The sequence below is a fragment of the Hylaeus volcanicus genome, chromosome 2 (assembly GCF_026283585.1).
Source record: "Hylaeus volcanicus isolate JK05 chromosome 2, UHH_iyHylVolc1.0_haploid, whole genome shotgun sequence".
Lineage (NCBI taxonomy): Eukaryota > Metazoa > Arthropoda > Insecta > Hymenoptera > Colletidae > Hylaeus > Hylaeus volcanicus.
In genome coordinates this window covers 10,523,655-10,547,361 of record NC_071977.1, presented here as the reverse complement: position 1 = coordinate 10,547,361, position 23,707 = coordinate 10,523,655, and the positions used below count along the sequence as shown (strand labels likewise).

At 40.0% G+C, this 23,707-nt stretch overlaps 1 protein-coding gene across 1 annotated transcript in view; it reads left to right on the top strand.

Annotated features, from left to right (window-relative positions):
- Nucleotides 1–303: 303 nt before the first annotated feature.
- LOC128884986 (uncharacterized) overlaps nt 304–23,707 on the top strand; it is a 52,204-nt gene continuing 28,800 nt past the window's right edge. Inside the window, exon 1 of the mRNA XM_054138715.1 lies at nt 304–680. Within this exon, the coding sequence (XP_053994690.1) occupies nt 578–680 (103 nt within the window). The 5' untranslated portion in view covers nt 304–577. The remainder of the gene's footprint in view (nt 681–23,707) is intronic.

Below are 23,707 nucleotides of genomic sequence, written 5' to 3'. Positions count from 1 at the left end.
TGGGGAACTTGAACGTCACTTTTCCAAGCCTCGGAGCTCATTATTAGCGCGGCGCCTTCCAAACATCCGGAGATAATACCACCTACCCGAGCGTTGCTACCACCTACCACCTACTACCCGACACTTTCTGCCACCACTCCAGCTGGTCCCGTGCGTCTCGTTCTGAAAAGGAGGTGAACGCGCGCGAGAGTGTATCATTGGACAAGGAATTGGGGCAGGAGCCAATAGTAAGGAGCGCGAGGTGGAGCGATAGGTTTTAAATAGGTGTACAAGAGCACACCGCGGATTACGGCCTAGCCGGGTTAAGACCGAACACGCGTGCCTTCGACGGATTTTCGGGATTGGAACAGTGACCTCGCGACGGGCACACGTTTTCCTCGTCGTGGTCACTGATCGGTGGTGGTAGTTCTCTCCCAGGGGATACTGGCGACGGTGTGAAACCCAACGAGAGAGAAGTGACAGTCCAGATAGAGCGGCGGGCACAAAGAACGTCTCAGTCGGCGCTGAGCCATTGCCTCAGCAAGTCTCACCAACAAGTTGGAGATCTAGTTCCGAGAGTTGAGCCCCGTGTTCGACCATGGAACTCCACGGAGGACGCGCGTTGATCGTCCTCGCGACCATCATCGCGTCCACGGGCATCGAAGCCATACGCGTCACGCAGGCCGCCGGCAGGAGGAACGGTGAGTCATCTTCTTGCTCTTTACTTCTGTCCCTTTCTGTCCGATGCATCCTTGCCCGGATCTTCTTCTTTCCCATCTTCGCGTTTCCCTTTCCGCGTCAGTTGGTAGCGGCTTCGTATCCTTCCTCGTTTCACGGTCCTCGACCTTCTCTTCTTCCTGGTTCTCGTGCCCCGGTTCTGCTGTCTTCTCCTCTTCTTTGCGTCTTCTCCTTTCTCAAGCCTGCCGTGTATCGAGACTCTGTCTATCCGCATGGTTTCTCTCGATGGTAGCTAGCTACGCGCTACCGTGGATCTCGCGAGTGAAGTGTGCCTTATGTGTGCTAAACGTATCGACGAACAGTGAAACACGGTGTGTGCGTTCGATCAGCGGATAGATTTGTGGCGTAGATAAGCAGTTGTCGAAAGTAATCTGTTAGAAGTAGGCAGGTAGTCGTAGAATCACCTGGCGGAAGCAGGGACGCACGTGCGAGTGAGGGAATTTATTTTTTGCTGCTCGATGTTTCCTGGTCAAATTTAACTATGATGGGAACCGAAGGGTTAGTTTGATGTTCACAAAAGGAACATGTCTTGTTGGTATTAGGTGATTTGAATGCTTTACGTACGCCTATAGTTTATACTGACAACGTCAGGCTGATTTTGAGATTGAGTAGATGAGCTATAGATAGTGTCAAGCTCTCAGTAATATTTTTCAAACATTTCAGGAAAAGCTATGTTTCCTTCTAGACATTTGTTCACTTGTATTGTTGCATTTTTGGTTCAAAATAATTTGCGAAAGGATCGCTTTCTCTAAATAGTGTGAAAAAATAAGAACGTGAATGCAATGTGAAAATCTGATCTAAAACTTCCTGTGAAATGTGTGTGCAAGTAGTAATTTAATTGTGGGTAGGTTATTAATCTCTGGAGGCTCTCTAACTGGCGTAGGCTCTTAGACTAAGGCTAATGCCTTAATCAGGCTCTGTATAGGTAATTAAAATATGATATCGACATGACAGAAGTTCGTAATACTAATTACACCATGTGGCACGACTTCCATGTATTGAAAGTGTAATATTTTGAGTGCAAAATGTTCGTATAGGGAATGATTGGGACTTGCTACCCATACATCATCAAGAAAATTATTATTATTAATCGTTCACTTGGCAGAGTTGTATAGTCACTTACATGTCTACTTTTATCCTGGTTGAGCTTTTCTACTAGACTTATGGCTGATGCAATATCTCTTAGTTAACATGAACTAGCTAAGTCAAACATTCAAGTGATACGAGTTTGCTAATCTCATTACTGAGACTTTCTATTAAACTCTGCCTTAGATCTTCCATTTAAAGACCTTCTAATTAAGAAGATAATTTGAAGCACTCCATGGTGTTAGGGCTTCTAAAAAAATAGTTTCACTTAACTTATTACGAAAAACAGAAAGTATTCCATTATTAAAAGGAGTGCAATAAAATCTTGCAAATATATCAATTCTGATATAAATATCAGATCACCAACTCGCGGGAAATAACAACCAGCCTTTATTCTTCTTGGCCACGCGAATGCTTTATCCTTCGCCGGGGAGGTCGCCACAGATAGATTCTGGATAGAACGTGACCAGGCTGCGTACAGCCGCGATACATAGAGACGTGTTTTTCCCACGAGCGTCGAGTCTTCTGAAACTTACGAGGACGACTCTAACCTGATAAATGTCAAAGTAAATGTCAAACGAGGTTGTTGTCTCTCGCTGCCACAGAATCGGTTTCACTTGCTACCCGATGTTGCCCTACCGGTGTTCCGTTTCTCACGCACCCAAGTGTCCTCCGTGCATCCATTCTTCCTAGCAGGTGTGCTGCCTCGAAACGAGCCTATATTTATTCATTTTTGCTTAACGACTTTGCTAGCCATTGTATTCTCGAAAACAATATGTACAGATAAATCGAAGTGGCTTTTTTTTTAGAAACGATAGGTGGCGTCGAACATTGATTTGTGAGACTTGTGATGATAATGTGGAAATATTGAATTGAAAGTGTAGATTTTGAAAAAGGTCACGTACGACCAATTCATTTCAGTATTCCTACCCTCTATCGAAGAAATTTGTCGAAATTCAAATGAATTTTTCATTGTAAATATATACTATACCAAATCTGTCATTTAATTTAGACAAATGTCCTCAATAGACATAGAGAGTACGAATACTTATGGGACCGACTGTATGGCGTTTCTGAAATAATTTATTTCATAAATACACTAACTGGAAGTGAAATATAATAGAGAGCAGGTAGATAGGAAAAGAATGTTTGAAAAGTAGTACCAAGATATAAAAAGATTTAGACAGAACCGAGTCATTAAAGTATCATCACTATTTGAAGATAGTCTGGAGAGAAGTAAATTAATTCCCTCGATCTTCTCCGAGACGAGTTAAGATGTTTCCTATGGCGCTATACCATCGAGGACGTTCGGTGCCACGAGTGACCGTCTCGTGGAAAGTGACGGCCTGCGCAAAATGCGCGTAGAAATTCGCTTAACGATCAGCAATGCTCCACGTCAGAAACGAGCAACATTTTTCTATAAATGAAAATCTCACATAGCAAGTAAAAAATAAGGAACTTTGTACATATCAAATTAAAATTTGATTTGTACAGTTAAATATTCCAAAGTAGTTCAATAAAAACGTAACTGTTCCGTGGAAGAAAAGGATGTATGGTGTCTATGTGAGACAAATAATTTTTAATTTAACCATTTTTGGTCGAGACGGAAGACAGTGCTCCTGGCAGGAAGAGAGTGTGCATACCGTGCGAGATAGCACCGTTACGTTTCAATACAGTCGCAAACATCACCTCGTATGGTATCTGGGTCATCGGAGGAATTAAGTCATTACTGTTTTCCGTTGATTCGATCGATTCGAGACGAAACGTCTTTTCCCGCGCAGCGTTTCACCAGTCCGGAATTTCTCGCGCTCTATTCGCTGTCAACTGGGGAAACTTTCGATTGCATACTATTCTACGCGAACACCTGCGTCACACGCGAGATTTACCCAGTCGTGACTATTAAATAGAAACCAATATGCTCCGATACGTGAAACTTGCACCAAGATAGGTCAATTGATCCTGAACTCCGACTAATTTTCTGTAGATTGCGATTTAATATCGATTCTATCTCTGGAAAAGACAGTTCGAAGCACTCCAAGGTGTTGGAGCTCTCAAAGAAATTAATTTGACTTCACTAATTAAGAAAACAGAAAGTATTCTTATATTAAAAAGAATGCAGTAAATTCTTGCGGTTTCACAAACAGGTCACAATTATAATTTCAATTTTAACTCTCCTTAGAAGATTCACTGGAAAATGCAATCTTGAAAATGTTTAGTTTGAAACTAAAATTTCAGTAGACAATGTTTAGCGTGCCAGTGAAATCATATCGCTTGCAATAATTGGTATTTATTCGTGCAATTTGTTTCCAATTGTTGCGTCGCTGTTTTGTAATTATATACATTTAAGACTTTAATGTTTCCTCGAGTGACGCATAGAACCAATCGAAAGGTTAACAATAATTTATGACATGCTCGCGAATCTAGGCTGCTTTTGAGTCTATAACTGATATTACCGTCGATATTAATTTAGACGTGACTGTTTATGAGATCTTTAGAATTTCGCGTGCTTCTGATCCTCGGCGGTCGAATATGTCCTAAACTTATAAAAACCCACGAGTGACACTGGCCTTCCGTAAGACACTAGGCGACTACTAGGTTCCAAGACCTCTGGCGAAGGCATAGCGCCGAGAGTGAGTGTGGGACCGAGACACCCTGATTGGGCTTTATTTCCAAAACCAATGCCCATCGTCGTGCCTCTTGAGGTGCGTTCCATTTAACAGGGGTGGCAACTGAGGTGAGGAGTGGCACTACGAACTGTCTTCGGTTGTCACCCCAACAGACAGAGTTAGTTCCGATTAAGACTTACACAACAAGTCTCGGCCTATCGGGATTTACAACTCTGCGACGGATTTCTATATCCGTGAGATTTCTTTGCGCTGCGAGTCTTTCAACAGCCATCACCGTTGTAAAACTGTATAGTAGGTTTAAAAAGTTGACCAGTTCCTTAATCCATCCCAGAGGAGACGTGAGCACGATCGCAAAACCCAGCAAACGTTAGACGATCACCGCCTATGGGAGTAATTGCTGTAGTAATAGCAAGCGCGATTAATCGTTGTACACGTAGCAATTATATCTCTTATTTCTCTAATTTACCGAGGATCTCTGGCGGCCGACCTCCATTAGAGTCGTTCGAAGAAACTCAAATTCGAGAGAACACGTAACAATTTTTGAGTGATTAAACATAGAATCTATTCTACCCCTAACAGTGTTATATTTTTAAATGATAAACTAATTTCCCTAACATGATGTTACTCATTAATTTCATTTTAACTCTCCTTAAAGGATTCACTGGAAAATGCAATCCTGAAAATGTTCAGTTTGAAACTAAAATTTCAGTAGAAAATGTTTAGCGTGTCCTATTAATTTCATTTAATAGAACAGCCTTTTATGAATTGCTGCACGTTGGATTTGTTCGAATAATACTTCGACCATCTTTGGCGTAATTCATCAAAACTTTTTTGACTTCCAGCTGATTGGAAAAGCGTGACGACACCGTTGCATAATCGCAGAACCAAAGGCTATTAATTGGATGCCGACTCGCTGGTGTGTTTATGAAAAATTCATAGATGGAGCAGAACATAAATCAAACCGTCTAATCTTAATCTTAGCCGTCTAGTTACGGGATAAAAGATGAAAGTATTTAACCCAGATGGTTATCGTTGGGTTTGTGTTAAAATGTTATAGTCTTTAGTCGCGATTTCCAACCGCGAAACGCTACCGCGTGTTCATATTCGTTTTCAGTCATTTCATTGAAAATCTCGCGGGGTAATGAAAATACACATTCGGTTTCTAATTTGTATTAGAATTACGTTTCTTCTTCTAAGAGTTCCAAGAGAGAAAATTAGGTTAGTCTCTTAATGAGACGCGATTATCGATCATGAAGTGCGAGAATACGTGCACAGGCCACATTTTATGGCCGAGTTACGAGTAGCACGAGCCATTCGATCAACTCGTACGTCTACACTGTGCGTAGAATAGAAAAAGGAAACTTTAAAATTATGAGTTAATGCACACGTGCTCTTCATCTCACTTAGCAGATATTTATTCTGAGAGTGAGAGAAATTACACTGGATATTAGAGATCCTTCGCTGTAGAGTACATTTGCGCGCGTAGTGTGTCATCTTCGCAAATATCGAAGAAGAGATTTTTATTTGAAAAAACTAAGTAATCTGGACACCTTTCTCAACGATCAGTTAATTTCATCATCCCATGTGAAAGGTAAAGTGAAGGAACATGGAATGCGAAAAAGTAGCTTCATTTACGAAATAAACTTTTACTTCCTTAGTTTATCAGGAAAGGAGCAAGGTTCGATAAGTTTAACTCTACTGATTACAACATGAAGTTTGTATTCTGATTAGATCCTAGAAAATAACGGCCAAAAATTCAAGCGGTCGTAAATGACCAATTCACCCTCTCAGATTTTCAATGTCCCTATATTTGCCTTCCTTTTTTCCTGAAATGTACGAGTACCTTTTATACCAATACGTGTACGTTGAAAATTTATACGTGTGTCGTTGCTTAACTCAGCAGAGGAAGTTACGATTTTGCGATTCCCCTCAGGATATCTTCCCTTTTTGCGGCGTGTTCGATATTTGCATACAACAAGCATTTGTTCTCGATAAACTTTCCGCCCGAATTCGTTAATTGGATCTGAGATTTTCTCCGCAAGTATGCGCCCACGTATTCGACACGGATCGTTACCGAATCCTGAAAATATAAATCGACGCGAAGGTGTTTCGATAAACCATCGATCCCCTGGTCGATTGTGTTCTACAGTACTCTTAAGTCACTAGACGTTTTACAAAAGGTGAATAAACAGAAATTAAGTACTTATAAATGATTTATAAGAAGAAAATTGAGATACTTGTAAGTTACGCAAGCGTGGTGTTAACATGCGTGAAACAAGTTGTTGGTACAAAACGAAGTAGAAAATTTGAAATGCTTGAAATTACGAAGCAAATCAGCATCGATGTACGTACTTTAAATTCTTATACTGTATTAAGAATTTGTACTTTATTCTATTTTACATTTTCTACTTGGCGATGTACAACTTGTTTCACGCGTATGAACACTACACAATTTACGTAAGATCCAAATGCTTAATCCTTTTATCTCTTTAATCGATTACGAGTATTAGGAAATATTTCGTTGGAGTGGAATTATGTAATTTCAAACACCCACAAAACGAGGTATACAGGAAGATAAAATAATTACATTAAAATCCTCGTAAATGATATGTATATGTATATTTTATTGATTTAAAAATTTTATTAATTTTATTAATAGATGAAATATTTATTTATATTAAAATCCTTATGAATGACATATATACGTAATATTTTGGTCATTTAAGAAACAAACACTCGTTTATCTTACCAAGAAAGCTTTATCTCGCCATAAGGAATAACTCCAATTACATTAAAATAATTGAACACAACAAAATGAAGCATCGAACGAAGCATCTGAAAAAAATGGTCTCTATCCTAATTTGCATTTTACAAGCATCGATACTTGATGGACGCTAGTACATGTAGAATCCTAGGAAACATCGGCGCCAGTGCTCCACTGTTTTCCATTTCAAATGATTGCCCGAAACAGGCTGAACGTTGATTAATTTGCGCAATTAATCCATACGTGTACGCGTAATTAATGTAAATCGTGACTAAGGTAACGAGCTCGACGAATCATTAGAACGCCGACCGGACAAATTGTCGCGACAACGTTTCCGCGAATACTGGTGCTTCCAGATCGCGTTTGAGGAACGGTAGGTTACCAGTGGCTAGTTTTTTTTTTCCAGTTGTCCGAAGTCCATGTCAGTCGTTGGCATTGCCACTTGAAATGGGTTTTCAACCAGCGGATGGCATGCTGCCAATGCATATAACAGTTCATCGTGGACTAGTTGAGCAAATTGCTCACCTACATGTAACAACGTTCGCTGCCTCTTCTGTGCACGGTGGCGATCGTTTTCCGCTCGCGAAGGAAGCGCACCCTTTCAATTTTAATTAATTTCTGCTGGATGACAGGTTAAGCTACTGCTATTGATATGAAGACAGTGTAATAACTTGATAATTTTTTATTTATAGATACATGCAGTTTCATTTTTTAGAATATATATTGTAGTAATCGGTTATAATTATTTAGAGGTCTTATATTATTGATATGTAGAAAGAAGTTGTTGATTTTTTATACCCATTATTGTTTATGTAGCAACATACAGCCTCATACAGTAGATGTATTCCTCAGCAAACCAATGATTCAAATGTTACTAATTATATTTAAGTTTCTAAAATCTCATGGTCACCAACTAAATGACAATTAAAATTACGAATGAATATTTACATTAGGTGCTACGTTTCAATATGCATATTTCTTATTTCTCTAATATTTAATTTAACAAAATTTGCGTGATTGTAAAACAGTTACACTTAATTGAAGCAAGAGTTACTAATTAAAAAAAACTCAAGTAATACCGTATCTCAATAATGAGCATGTTGCTAATACCCCCGTTTGGGATTTAATAGTCCAATAAAAAAAAAAAAAAAATGAAAAAAAAACAGTAAAATACGATTCTCCCAAGGAAGATCAAAATTGGTGGAACATGCCCAGTTAACATTCTCGAAACTGATGCTGGCAAATTGGCCCACGGGGCACAGGAATCACGTTGATTGCCGTCTGATCGGACCCATCAGGAACCAGCCTTTCTCCTTCCATCTTTGTCCCGTTCCTCGCCTCTCTGTTTCCATCTCCTTGGGGTCCCGCGTCCTTAACGGTTCAACGAGAAACGTGCTCTTGAATGAAACACGTCCGGTGGTCTTGGTACGCGAACTCATTTACGTGAAAAAAAAGTTTGAATCGCGCGTGCAAGGGGAGTAGATGAGTTGAAGGTTCATTGTTAACCGGTCTAATGAATGAGTGGCTTTAACGAGCGATCCTATCATATCATTAATTCTCGGGATAGGTGGTTTGTTGGTCTAATAAACAATTCAGTTCCCAAAACAGAACAGAGATTAATATGATACATGAATTATTATTGAATTCAGAAAAATATCATGAAAACTGTATATGAAATTTACATTTATGATACTTATAAAATTCCTCCATCAGTTCTCTTCATGGGAGGAATTAGTTTCTTCAAGAAGATGGCCTGTAAACAGAATTATATCGATTCCAGATTACATATCGATGACGTAAACACTAATAATTGAATACTGCTAGAACACACGAGTTTCCAGCAACTCCTAAGTGAATAAATTATAGAAGAAAATATTACACTCTGTCAGAAACGCATATTAATATCACTCGTGACCAGGCAAACACGAACGTGTTAGGAATATTCAAATGAGACTGAAAGTGAACAAATGTTTCGACCTCATTCGACGCGAGTATATCAATAACTAAGGTTTCTTTTTCTACTTGTAACCAAGTTTCTAATTAAACGTCCACTTCGTCGCACCTCCGACTAACAAGCCTTCTACAATCGGACAGGTCCATTCGCTGAATTGTGTCCTCGAACTTTCCTCGGAATCTGAACACATGAGAATATCTGGAACTACAGGAATTGTTCGAAGCTACCAGAAACGAACGATGTCACACATGATTGGATAGTAGTTACATAAACTTGATGGCCTTGGACCATAATTGAGCTGATAGTCAAGTACAATTATTATAGTGACTATCATAGCGTTCAGAAGGTTGCTCTGAAATTAAGCTGAGATCGAATTGTCGCTTAGGGTCGAAAGGATTGAATCTAATTTTATCTTCATTTTTATCTCGATACGTATGAATTATTGTCCACTGGACCACGAAGAGAATCGATGAACTTGAGGTCCCCTTGTTTCTCTCCCTCGTAGCGGAAATAACGAATCAGAAAAAGCCAACGAACAGGAAAAAAGGTAGAAATCGCGGCTAGTCGAACAGAACGACGTTTGTCGTGGCATCGATCGTTTCTTCCTCCTCGATCCCGCTTATCTGGGTTAAACTCGCCGTTCTCAGCGCTGGCGAACGATTTGGCTCGGTCTGCGTGACACGTGCTTGTCTGGGATCGCAATCACGGCGAAACTATCAACTGCCGCGGGTACGTCACGCGTGGTTTTCGTGCGACGTTCCAACTATCCGCTCCGCTAAGAAAATTGATTCTAATGGATTCGAAATTGCGCCTATTTCCTGCGCGGTCAATTGATTTTATGGTTGATCGCGGTGTCTTCGACTGATCGTTCGATGGACAGGATAATTTATGCTAAGTATTTGTTCCTTGTTAATTGGACTGGCTCGTTGCACAGGCAGGATGAAGAGGAATCGGTTGAGTGTATTGCGGGACGACTGTGTTAGCTCAGCTATCCAGGACATTGACGAGGTCTTTCCTTCCGAGTATTACAATGAGTATTCATTGAACGGTGTCAAGGGATGGTTAAAAATCGTTGGAAATCAGTTTCTGATATAAGCCTAGATGGCCAATCGATATCATAGTTTGAAGTTGGTACTCTTCTGGGTTTATAAAAATAAAGTTTTTTGTTTCCTTACATATTTAACGACTGTCTTTTATGTGGTTATTCTTATTGTTAGATATTGGTCCAAATATGTGCATCTTTAAGTAGCTGGATTATTTTGTATAAGTTTTCTTCTGTGCGCCATACTTCGTTTAAACCAGTGGATAATTTGTGTTATATGCGAAGTGGTTCCGTATTTTTACAGGTAAATATTATGTGTTGCAAAAAATAAAGTTTTGTTTCCCATTAAATGTCAACATTCTGTCCTCTTTCTCAACAAATCTTAGCAGCTGCCGATCGCGACACATCTCTAATTCTTTAATGACTCCTATGTCGAAACCGTGTCAAGTCCTATCAACGATCACTTCCACGACAACGGAACAATAGGCCGTTTACCACCGAGCAATTCGCATCGCGGGCACCGCAATTTATTTTTATGATCCCCCCGGGGATCCATTCATTCCTCGATCCGCGTCCCGCGGCACGCGAATCAAGAAATTATACTTCGAGTCGTCCGGTCGGTTCCATTGAAAGAATTTCATCGCGAACAATCGCCAATAACGATCAACTTCTGGCAAAGTAAAAACACCGTTTCACCGTCTACTTGAATTATCTTTACCCGTGCATCATTAAATCGCCGTTTCCTTTTTATCGACCTTGCCTCGGTTACGCGGCCATTGCTCACCTCGAAGCCACGTTCCCCTCCACCGATTCCTCTTATTTGTAACGGTAACAGTAAATTGATTAACCTCATCCAACATATGTTCACACTCGGCGCCAAAAATACGTCCGTGTTCGTACGTGATCGACGCTCTTTCGAATTTACCGCAAGATAACCGGAGGCAAAATCACCGCCTGTCTTCCATAAACCGTTCACGAAATCGTAAAACACGGCAGCGCACGTGAAGAAGGAAATCCGAGGCTCTCGTCGATTCGTTCCAATTAATTAGCGCCGAAACGGGAAATTCTTCACAATCGTGACCTAGTTTTCGACTCCCCGATCGTTAAAGTGAAGGGATGTGATCGACGATTGAACGTACTGACGTTTTTCGTGCATATATGATAATTATAAAGTGAGGTGCTTCGATTTTATCGATGGTGGTACGTGACCAGTTTTAACTAAATAGAGGAAAGGAAGTATTTTTTTTTTAATTACTTTATTTAAAGTCACATCAACTACGATGTTATTAATGACCACGTTAATGATTACAATTCAATTATAATTTATTTAAAATGTTGTATGTCATTAATATCTTGACTAATTTGGGGAATTCGTTCCTGTTAAAGATGGTCTGCGTACTATTTGAAAGTTTAAACTCTCGTCGACCGTGTTGTATTCCCTGACATTCTTCAATTGAATGTTTTACGGTAAGGAGCTCGTCACAAAAGTTGCATAATGGTGGCTTTGATTTAATTATTTCGTAACAGTGTAGATTCGTTGGCGGTATATGTTGATCAATTCCTGGTTCCAGATTTCTAGAAAGTATTTTTGTACATATGTTAATTTTGCCTCATTTCGGACGAAGTATGTTGTGATAGCGATCAACATAGTGGAACCGCCTGAAATAGAATACACGGAGGCAATTTCTTTAATTTCCCAGCATTCTTAAGCTATTATGGGCGCGATAAATCGCCAAGAAGACATTAAACCCAATTCCTCGATGTAGCTGGAAATAAAATCATCCTTTACGTCCTTCCATAAACCCCAAGAGGGAAATCTGTGTCTCCGGTTTGTCCGTCTTGGTTAATTGGCACTGAAACGGGAAATTCAGTATAGTCGTGGCCCAGTTTTCGGTTCCCCGATCACGAAAGTGAAGGGGCAACAATTGAGCTGCTAGAAATTGACCATTCCGGGGAAAAAAACTGTGTGGACCGCTTTCTGCCGTCGGTAAGAATAAGGTAACGGTTTTTGGGAGAAAGTCACGGACGGCTGACGTCTGTTTCGCATCGATCTAAAATTTCTTACACAACGAGAAGCGTCACAGCGACCGATGTTCCGCGCGAATGGTTGTTTTCACCCCGTTGGCAGGATGCTACGCGGCACGTTTACGCCAGTCGACGCACGAGCGTCGAGCAAAATTCCAAGTATACCTATAAAAATGCACAAGAAAATTCAAGTGCTGGATTTGCGTATAGGAGTTCGATAATTTTATATTAAGAGTTGTGTCCATAGTACTAATGTGTATGGACATTTTTTTGAATTCTAAGATTTTTAACAAACGAATGAATAATATTTATACAGTATACTATTTAGTACAACAAGCACCAAAAACTCTAATATACTTTAACATCTCGTACGAGATCATCTTATTTCAGTATTTATTCGAAGCGGTGGTTTCACCATCAAACATTTTTACAACCAATACGAAATAGGAAATGTGATTAGGCTCAGAAGTGCTTCATTTTTACGGAACTTCAGATCCGTCGGAGTGTATGAAGTTCTCCTCCCAGTGGCGATTTCGATTCCTTGTACGTAGTAAATTAATTGTATTAATAGCCCGCGACTGACGGACGTTGATCGCTTCCGTTGAACACGGTCTTTCGTTAATTGCTACTTTTACCGCTAATTTCTCCCGTTTTCTCAATCGCCGCTAGCTAATTGCGCGCGTGGTGGTATCTTGTTCATAAGGGTGACGCAAGAGGCTCGACAATCTATTCATAAGAAATCGAAGCAACGGTACTGGTTTGCCACCAGGTCTAATTACTGTGGATCGAACGATCATTTCATCATTTGTCTTAGGTGTTTCGACTTATTGTCATGGTCGGAAGGGAATTGACAAATACAAGACGACTAACTTTAGGAATGCTTCTGTAGTTTACTCCCCACAGAGTTATTAGCAATATGTTTATTACTAAGCATAGGAGCAATTAAATTATAATTAACTCAAACAGTACTAAAATAAGTACTGAATTACTTGAGCTTTCTTTAGTTGGTAACTCTTGTTTCAGTTAGTTGTAACTGTTTTACAATCATGCAAATTCCATTAAATTAAATATTAGAAAAATAAGAAATGTTCATATCGGAACGTGACACCTAACGTAAGTATTCATTCATAATTTTAATTGTTATGTAGCTGGTCTTTTGAAGTATCTGGTGGAAGCATGAATTTCTGGATCGTATGATCTTCGATTCGTCTTTGATATTTCGTCCTTTGGTCACGGTCTGAGTAATAATGCGTAAACCTTACTACCACGCACTTTCTTGTCGTTAGAGGCTAGGAGAAATCTCCGATCACGATAAACCATCCAGGGGTTCTTGCGTCTGCTTGTCTCGCGTTTTCGAGTTATCGTCCGATTTGCGAACGACGCCATTTCATTTCTTCACTTTCCTCTTCCGCGTCTCGTAACTGCTCGTTTGCGTACTGGCCGTTTCCATGTTTCCAAGTAGTGTTTACCTATCTATCGAAACAAGTGCAAACGCAAATATGCGAAAATTGTTAGGAACACTTCGAGCCACGGTTTACCTTTGCTTCTACTTCAAAAAGAATGTGCGAGGCTCGTAAAACGTTCATTACCAAAGGAAACTTCGCAATCCTAATTCTAATTCTGTAGAGGAATTTTTTAAAGATGGTCCACCGCAGTAGGAAGTTAAGTCAAGAAGTGGTACAGGTAAACACTAGTCACTTATTTACTTAATACTCTTCGATCGCCAGTTTCATTAACACGATCAACGGAATGAAACTTGGGAAACGGCTATAGTAATTGTGCACTTGTTACGCCTCGCTCGTTGAATTCTTGGACCTGGATACGAAACCGGTATCGAATTCCATTAACGTGAGTCGTATCCTCGGGGAAAAACGCAGGAAAAAGGCACTTCCCGCCTGAATTCGATGCAATGAGCAGCTAAGGTGCACGTTATGGCCACATATCCGGTCTAACGAGTGTTTTCGCTGCGACGACTTTAACTAGACCGTCAAACTTCGCACTCGAGAATCCAACAGTCATCAATCATCTCCGTTTGTGACAAAATCGTGCAGTTTTCCTTCTAAACTCTTATGAAATTTCAACAGACATCCGTGAAAGCGTTTTTGCGCAAATATCGTGTCTAAATTTTTGCAATGTTGCCGAGTCCAATTGAATTGTCAAATCAAACTTGGTTCAGTCTCTTGTGGTAATCGATTTTCACAAGAGAGTGTCTGGGATATCAAAGAGAATCATTAATCAATGGTTTGGTACAGAAAAAAGTTATATTTTCTATGGGATCAGAGGTCTATTACCTTTCGTAAAAGTATGTTGATGAGAACTTTCTTTCTGAGTATGGCAATGGTGAGTCAGTGAAGTATTTCATTTGTCATTTAATAGTTTAAGACACTTTCCTATCTCTTTAGAAGAAAATATGTTCTTGTACGTATAATTGTTTAGTTAAATGAAGTGCTGCTCCATATTATAATTTTCTGTGTTAAAGAAGACCGGAAGTGGGGGTCCCAGCCTACATTATTTTAAATGATAGTAGTGGAGCCGACCACCTGCCTATTCAATCTCGTTCTCCGGCTCGCAAGCATCAATAGTAATTTAATTTTATTAATAATTGAAGTTTCTCTCGGATGAGAAGAGAGTGTCGAGAGAAAATGTCTGCTGCGCCCGATGATAATGGACGTATCCCGTTGCATTAATGCATCCGGCTTCTCGAGTATAGCGTAAAGCTGTCGATTATCGTAAGCAGCGTAACGAAAGGGTACATTAGAACCGTTCGAGACAGGAACGAAACGTAGACGACGCCATGTAAAAGTGGAGCAGAACGAAACGTGACTCCTGAGCGTCTACCAAACAGGCATGACTGCTGACAAAGCGTAAACAAAATAACTCCGTCATTGTACACGGCGCCACGAAATACAGAAAGATTCTCCACTTTCCATCGACCTTCTTTTTTTTTAAGGATATGTGTTCGCGCAGATGCGACATTGAAGCATGAGAAACAGAGCTATAACGCTTCGCGTTGCTCCCGTCGACGGGCACAACAGGTGGATGAAGAATCGACGACGTAGATCTGGAACTCGAACGCTCACGCTTATTTGCATAAGGATACAGATGAAATTTATAGCGTCAAGCTTGAATAATAGCTGAAGCAGAGTTTGATTTGTGGGATGAAGTGAAAACTTCTGCAGGCACGTATTGTGGTAACTTCTGGTTTCGCAATAGGAATACTTTCATAAATTAGTTGTCACGCTTGGTTATCGTTTAAGTGGAATATGAATGTCTTGATCAGCCGAGAAAGGTTGCGTTGGATGTTTACTGGGAAATAGTGATCGATATCAGTTTCTAGAGCGATGGAATAACTTTATGTTTGTTCTGTATGAATAATTAATTATTATTGCGTACAAATTTCACGAAACTTAAAATAAAATTGATCGAAATGTACATTTCTGTTTACAATCATCCATCTTTACTTAAAATTATCTGGCATTTCTCGGATATGTATGAACATTTCCTCTAGTACTCAAAAGGATAACGAAGAAGTATTCGAAACGCATTCAGCTTCAAATGACCAAACTTAAAGACAATTAAAGAAGTCTTTAGGCGGTAATCAGACATCACAATCGTTCCAATTAATTATAGTATTTCCGCAACTTGTAAGAACCTTAAGAGGCTTTTAAAGGATCATATCTCGAATCGATTCCGCCTTCATAAATATCAAAACCGTGCGGTCGCCATATTCGTCAGTCCTCAAACGGAAAATCGACTTATTTCACGCGGTAGGGGGCAACACGGCCTTCGGTTTATCATCGATGGACGCAACCCCATATGGTTATCTCGCTAGACATCGTGCCGTATGAATCGTCCTGTCCTCATAGACACCTCGGTCAACGTTTCTTGATAAATCTGTATTGAGTCAGACGGGGCTGACCCGCGACACACCGCCAGAGGCGGAAAAGGATCGCCTTGTTTCAGCTTCAAGCCAGCTAGACTCCAGTACAGTGATTCCCAACTACTGCACCACCCCAACTAGAAATCCATCCAATTGTGTCGCAAAAACTTGGTAACAGATGCAACCATTCGTCCAATTCTCGTTTTAAAAAATGTTTACATTATTAACACGTTGGTCTGGTCACGTTGGTCACGTCACCCAGAAATGGGTGACAGGACTTTTCATTAAGGAACTAAAAAACTTAATTCTACCGAAGGGGTAATAATGACAATAAAGCTGGATAGGATTCGTGAATTTGACGACGTGAAAATATTAAATACTACGACAAATATTAAATTATCTAATTTTCAGCAGTCTCGAGAAAAAATGTTATCTACGTAGAAACATGTTAAAGGATATTTTAGAAGTTTTTAATAAGTTACTCCTGCTATTCTGGAGCATCAGATTTCTCTTATGATTTTCTTTTTGGGAACAAGTAACTTCAAGTATAAAGTTATAATAGTATCTTCCATATTTTTTATTAAAGTCGATATTAAGATTATTGTTATATCGAATTTATATTTAATGCTTTATTTCAACTCTTTCTTTTTTGTGGTAGGTTAAGAACCACTGTTCCAATAAAAGCGAAAGGTGCACCGTGCACTATCAGCAGTAAAGAAAGCCACTGTTGACCCTCGTATCGCGTAACACGACAAAGTTGTACTGCCATTAACTTTACCGTGAGAACTCGTCTTTCAGGCGGTCTTCCAAAGCATCCCTTTAAGGAGTACCCAATGATTCAACTCTTCAGTTTTTTTTAAGTCTTTTTTCAGATTAATTGACTTTACGGTTTTTCTGTATACCGGCATATTTGGCGTTGCTCGACGATAATTGTTCACGAGAGACTCGCTTTTATGGCACGTCGGAAGTGCTAAATACCGATTCCATTCGGCCGTTTATGGATTAGGTTGCACATAATTCTCTCGCGAAAGCGAAATGCGTCGTTAACGAACCAGTCGGTGAAAAAGGATCGACGAAGTTCAGTGTAACGTTTTTTTTTAGGCAAGTTCACTTTGATCACGAATTTTAATTAATACTCGTCGGTGTATCTGGGTCATTCCCCATCACCATTCACGAACGAACGTAACAGTCACTGTTCCAACCAGCACAGGAATGTAATTGTTCGCATTACCAGCATTAGTAAACTCCAGATTCAATTTCGCGCGAATCGAGGAAGGATGCAGGCTTGGAGAGCGATAACGAAAATAGAGATCTACGAAGTTCACTCCAAAGCACAATTGTACTTTCGAGTTTCCGTTTCATTGATCAAATCCCAACTCGACTGCTTCATCATCGTCACCTGCATCGCCTGGGGGTGTACCTTCTGAAACGCTCGGATTCGTTGGTATTCCGTCCGTCTGTTAATTAGCAGTCAACCAGGCCGCGGTAAAACTCTGGGAATACTATGATCCGTTGCCATAAGCCTCGGTACTTGCTTCACTTCCTGCACTTAATGGGATACCAATTGTCAGTTGCCCCACTAAGCCACAATATAAAATAACCATGCAATTCGTGCGTGTTCGTACGACCGTTGTGGTGCACTGGGTCACGCGTCGCGACATGCCTTCAGTTTACTTACAACCCACATCCTAGCTTCGCCTAGTTGCGTCATTTTACTACGCTCCACGCGACTCGCTGCGAATAGTAACGTTTAACCGTAAACAGAGATGGGCGGAACACTTGTTCAGACTCTGATTTTCTTGCTCTTCGAGTGTTGTTGGTATTGAGTTCAGCAACAATTTATCAACCCTTCAGGACATCTTTATAGTAGCAAACAAATTTTCGAAAGCATATGACCAAAAGCAAATTAAAAAAGTATTCCTTCCTTTGATCCAATTAGTGACCAAAGTCAACAAGTGGTTAAATTGCTCTGTCCCATCATCCTCTGAAATAAAAACCATAAAAATCGCTGCGGTTTATTAGCTAGCAATTTTCTGAAAAAAAATGAAGACAGTATGCGAATGCAGAAGGTCCCTCTAATTCCCAGAAGGAGGAAAACCCAGGCAGTAGAGAATTAAAACCTCCCGAGGCCATGAAGTGTTCCCTTTGTTTGTTCTGTTGCTTCGTGTCACAGTGAAATATTACGCCATTTCGCGGCCGTTTTACGGCGACGATATTAGATAACGTTTCGTTGACAAAAAGAGCCGGTACTCTGACTAATTGCCAGCGAACAAAGACAACGTCTGGACGCAGCGAGACCCGCAATTTCACGTTTCGCGGATCGCTCTCGCCCGTGTCTGTGCAGTCGCAGCTGTTACATAAACACGTCGCGGAATCACGAGGTCTCAGTCGTTGCTTTGATATGCTTCGGTAATATTTTAATAACCGAAACTGAACACGAAGCATTCGAGACACTGCTGCGACCACTATTGGAAAACCACGCGTCGTGGAATTCAAATAGCGGCTCGCTAGCTGCTTTCATTGCTGGCTAATCTTACAATTGCCCACCCTACACTCGATCGTTGACCGCAGATAGAAACTCTTAGGTGCAATTTTACTTGACACTATCGCGTTACAATCGTGTCCATATCGCGGAGCTTGTGCGTAAGCTACCTGTGTTGGTGGAATCTTAATTCTTGAAAAACGAGGAAGTATTGGACGATACGTAGAGATAGATATTTGAAACTTTCTTGGAAGCCAAACAGATCGACTTCACTTTCTGCCGTTTGACTGTTGCAGAAATTGAAATAACAGTGACGAAATTATTACTCTGCTTCCATGAAGCCATTTCTCAGATCTTATCCATTTTTATCTAATTTTCTTCTTATTCATCTGGTTTCACAATTTTCGGGTACGGTTCATTTGTTTCTTTACTATCTGCATTGGTACATCTGGTTATGCATCGCTATAATTGTGAATTAACGTTAGATACTTTACCAGATCTGCGATTTTTGTATGATCGACTGGCGACTTGGACTAGCATGCTCAAACTGTACAATAGACTAGGATACCTTGTTATTCCTCTGGACAGATAAATCTTGTTACCATAAGCACAGAGGGTTACATCACTATTTTTTCAGAACTGAATCTCTCCGAGAAACAAGAAATGGAAAATGAAAAATGGGAATGTGAAGAAATTATAACATTTCCTCGAGAACGCCAATTGCAACTGACACGATGAAACCTACGACCAATTAATGATCGATGCCTGTGACAGCTCGCGATTAATCGCGAAAGTTGGATGAATTGTGAAAAATGCAACGTCGGTGGGCGCAGCTTTCGACACACGTCCTGTTTCATTTCTTTAACTTATACGGAACGGAAGGGAAAAAAAGGCGAAAAGGAGCGAACCAGGTGAGCCTATTGTCCGCAGCAGCACCCACGTACCTGACGGAGTGGGAAGCCAACTTTATGGCTATGATCGGCGGAACGCGAGAGCGTGTAAGCCGCAGAGACTGCATGACGAGGTCGGGAAAGTGGCGACCTGACGTCCTCGATCCCTGTTGTGGCCTATGCGGCCTCCACCACACCCTTCGATTCCTTCAACGAAAACGTTCCCGCGTCGATATGTCAAAGTGCTATAGGGCCAATCGCCTTTCCATTTCCAAATTACTCGATACCATTGAAAACAAAATTAGAACCGCCATTTCACTCGTCTTACTGCCATATTTCATTTTATCTTGATTTCATTTTAATATCTGCACCCAGCAACTGTGACAGAGCGAATACTTAGTTCTGATCCTTTTTACTAGGATTTTACAAAATATTCATATATAAATTTTGGACAGAAAACACGAAGAATTTGAATGGCGGCTTTTGTTCCACGTTGATGTACAACTATATTTTTGCATAACCAACACGTGAAGTGTGTTAAGAGCATGCCTGACTCCCTAATGGCGCCAGTAAATAGAGCGTTAATGACTGACACGTGTAATGAGCTGTTTGAAATGTGGTTTAAGTTTTGTTGCAACTGCGAAAGGAGAAAATTGCGTATTCGGGCGCGCTGCGGAGTCCAGTAAGCTCGAAGTAGAACGTTTCACGATATTGAAACGTTAAAAACGTTATTGCTCTGCGAGAATGTCTGATTTAAGGAGAGATTATGTTTGATCGTAAAGAATTTACTGAATGTTTCAGTATTACCGATTTAAACATCACTGGTTCCATGCTCAAGATCCAAAATGAATCGTTTCGTAGACATTTAATCTTCATAGATTCAAATAGTATACAATTATCTTATAGTGAGAATAAATTCACAATACTATTTTATTACTTAAACAAATCTTTCACACTTGAGTAAACTAACCTTTGAACCTTCTTATACACAATCCGAAATGAACGAATTTTATTTTTCAAATAGTTCAGCATAACAAGGATCGATTATTTGGCGGCGAAGAGTTTGCAAGTGAACCTAACGCGCCAATAGCACACATTAATGCACTCGCCTTCGTATTTGTATCAGGTTGCGCGATTCGTTTATCTTGATTAATTTAATGACTTGAGAAAGCATGACAGCAGCTCGAATAGTAGAATTGTGTGTTTCAAGGTACAGTTCTTAGAACGTGCAGTACTACATCTTATCCTGTCGCTGTATCTAGCTAAATTCCGACACGAACGTGATCGATGCTCCGCAAATCCTAATCGGAATTCCTCGATGTCAATTCGATCGTCCGATTAAGCTGATGTTTACAATAAAATTATTCATCGCGAGAAAGGGACAGGCGATCTTGATCGAGGAATACTAATTAATGGAGGTAACTATTAATTTCGTAAACCTTGCTACTGGTGAAAGGAAAGCGCCAAGAATGACATAGTATCAAAGAAAGATTCAGGCTGTGATTTAATTTTATTATAACACTGGAATGAGTGTCCACGGAGGAAAAGTGATTTTGTCATAGATATTCTGTTGTACGTCTTCTTATTCCCAGAGGAGGTGTAAAATCTTCGATGTCACGGAGATGTAGGTACACGTGCTTTAACTTTCTCCTAGAATGTAAGAAGATTTTTAACTTTCTCGATTTAATGCTCTTTACTCCCGCGGTTTATTAAAATCTCTATCGAGCACTGTGTAAAATACATGCTCTTGTTAATACGAAGCCGTAAATTAGAGGTTCGAGAGAACGTGTTAGAGCAGCGCCTAATGGTTTCCAGTGTTGTATTTAAATCTCACCAGTATGCATGGATGAGCATACGTGTATCTGCTCGCGGAGTGCAATCGCAATTCCTTTATAGATTTGTCGACTTGGTACTTGGCATTAAGGTTGATATATACAATATTACTTGCACTTTATCAACGTTGTATACTCAGAGACTAGTTTTCAGATTTTCTATCATTACTCTCTAATCGAGAGATAGTAGTTTAAAGTTGAAATTAAAATGTGATTCTGGTCTAAACTACTTACGAAAGAAAATTTGTTTATCCTTTGAAACTTTCAATTGAATTTTTAGTTGTGTAGTTGATTTTTTTGGACTTCTTGAAATTACTTTTTAATGTTCTTCTTGAATAAAATACTCCGTGAATGATGGTCATTATTGCTCTACGCACTATGGTGCAATACTTTTTTCTCCTAATACCTCACTGAATCCCAAGGGACCACTTTGAGAACCCCTATAGCAACCAGTACACGGTTCCATCCGAGACGTGCAGTTGCATACACTTTGTAACCTATTTCATCTTTCCCAATCGTTTCGACAGCCTCCATAATGGAATCGGCTGGAAGTGAATCAAGCTTCATGCCAACGACATTACATATTTATTCCGTTTTTGCGGATATTGCGGGAATTTTTATTGCATCCACAAGCAGACCAGCGCAGCTTGTTCGTGTGATACAATCGCATATTAATTAAGCGCGTTAATTAATACACTCCGCGGGAGACGAAGACAAATTTGTCTGAGACAAAAACGTGTGTCGTTTCGTGTTTGCCAATAGCAGCTGTTCTCGTTTATTCAGATTAGAAACGATGCACTTCTGGCGAACGTTTACACGTGGGAACGATATAGCGGCAGTTTCTTCATTAGGAGTGCTTCCGTCACGTGCTGTTTCGTTCGCACGATTTTACTCTTAACGCAGTCATCTCCATCGGTTGCGACACGGACTCTAACTACATTTGTGTAATTTTTCATAATTATTCCAACGATACGAATGCGATCGTAATTACGGCAATGATCATCTTAGGCAACGGCGTGAAGATTACACGAATGAGAGACTTCGGAGGAAGTCGGTTGTTTCGGTATCGTTACAACCCTCTGCTGGGTATGACTCTGGAGTCGCGTACTCATTACCTTCATGGTGTATTAATCAACATATATCACATGTTTTATATGTATCATAATTGTATTTTTATCAGTATGTATCTCCGTGGTTACTTTAACACGCGATAGTCTTACTATTAATTTGATAATCTTGATCTATCTGTTATTTCAGTATTTTTAGTGGACAATGTATACTTGCCTTTTTAATTTAATTTTTTGAAAACGACATAGCAACAGTTCGAGTGCCAAGAATTTTTTCGTAGCATTGGGAAGTAGTTGGCAGAAGGTATCACCGGAAATTCAAGGAAGCACTTTCAGTTTCGCAGCGACTTGAATTACATTCATGGTTCTACTCGTGACTAGATACATGACAATGCTGGTTAATGTGCCCTATCCTCGATTCGACGCGATACACCGGAACGTGACATGCTCTGAACACGATAACGCCATGCCGTTCGAGGAGACCGCGAATCTGAAACAAATTGAAAGGCTTTCACGAAGTGGAATGTCCAGCAACGGTGCAGTCCTTTTCCTATCAGAGGCAATTTGTACAAAGACCTAGCAACAAGTTCATAATTTACGTGTCGTTACGCTGACGGGTGAAATTACTGGTCGCTGTTTCTAGTTCTCCGATTCATTACCGTACCGTGACATAAGTTAATGGATATTGATCAGATTGGATCTGAGGTTAGCTTTTATAGTAGTATTTCGATAACAAAATATCGGCTAATGGCAACTTTTGGCCTTTTCAAGCAAACACAGATTGTAAATTTGTATATATCAGTAATAAGTATTAAAGAAATATTGAAAGTAATTAAAAATAAATTGTTTTAGAATACCTAGTAATGATAATAGCTATCTATTAGATAGTAGAAATTTCGCCCTTTAATTTGCATTTTGGTAGAATCAAATCGGACAATTCTACACCGAGTTACAGGACTTTAAAGTTTCCCATTTAATAGGCCTATATAATACGTAGTAATATATATTGACCAGCGATCTTGCAAGGCCGATGCATTACAAGAAATCGTAGTAAGCATTGTGGTAGTATTTCCTGGAAGGAACATCCCCTCAAATTCCGAGAAATAGTAGTAAACATAGTAGTAAATATTTCCTGAATGGAAAACCCCTCTAAGGCCTTTAAAACAGATGCAGATTTATCTATTGTTCCTTTCGAGCGATGTTGATGAAATTTGATATCCAGGGGTTTTTGGGGCGCTCATTCCAAATCTGAACTCACAATTTACGAATTCAAAATGCCGGCCGCAATATAGGGACACAAAATGCAAAAAGTGATTCGATTTGGATGACACTTGGTATCTA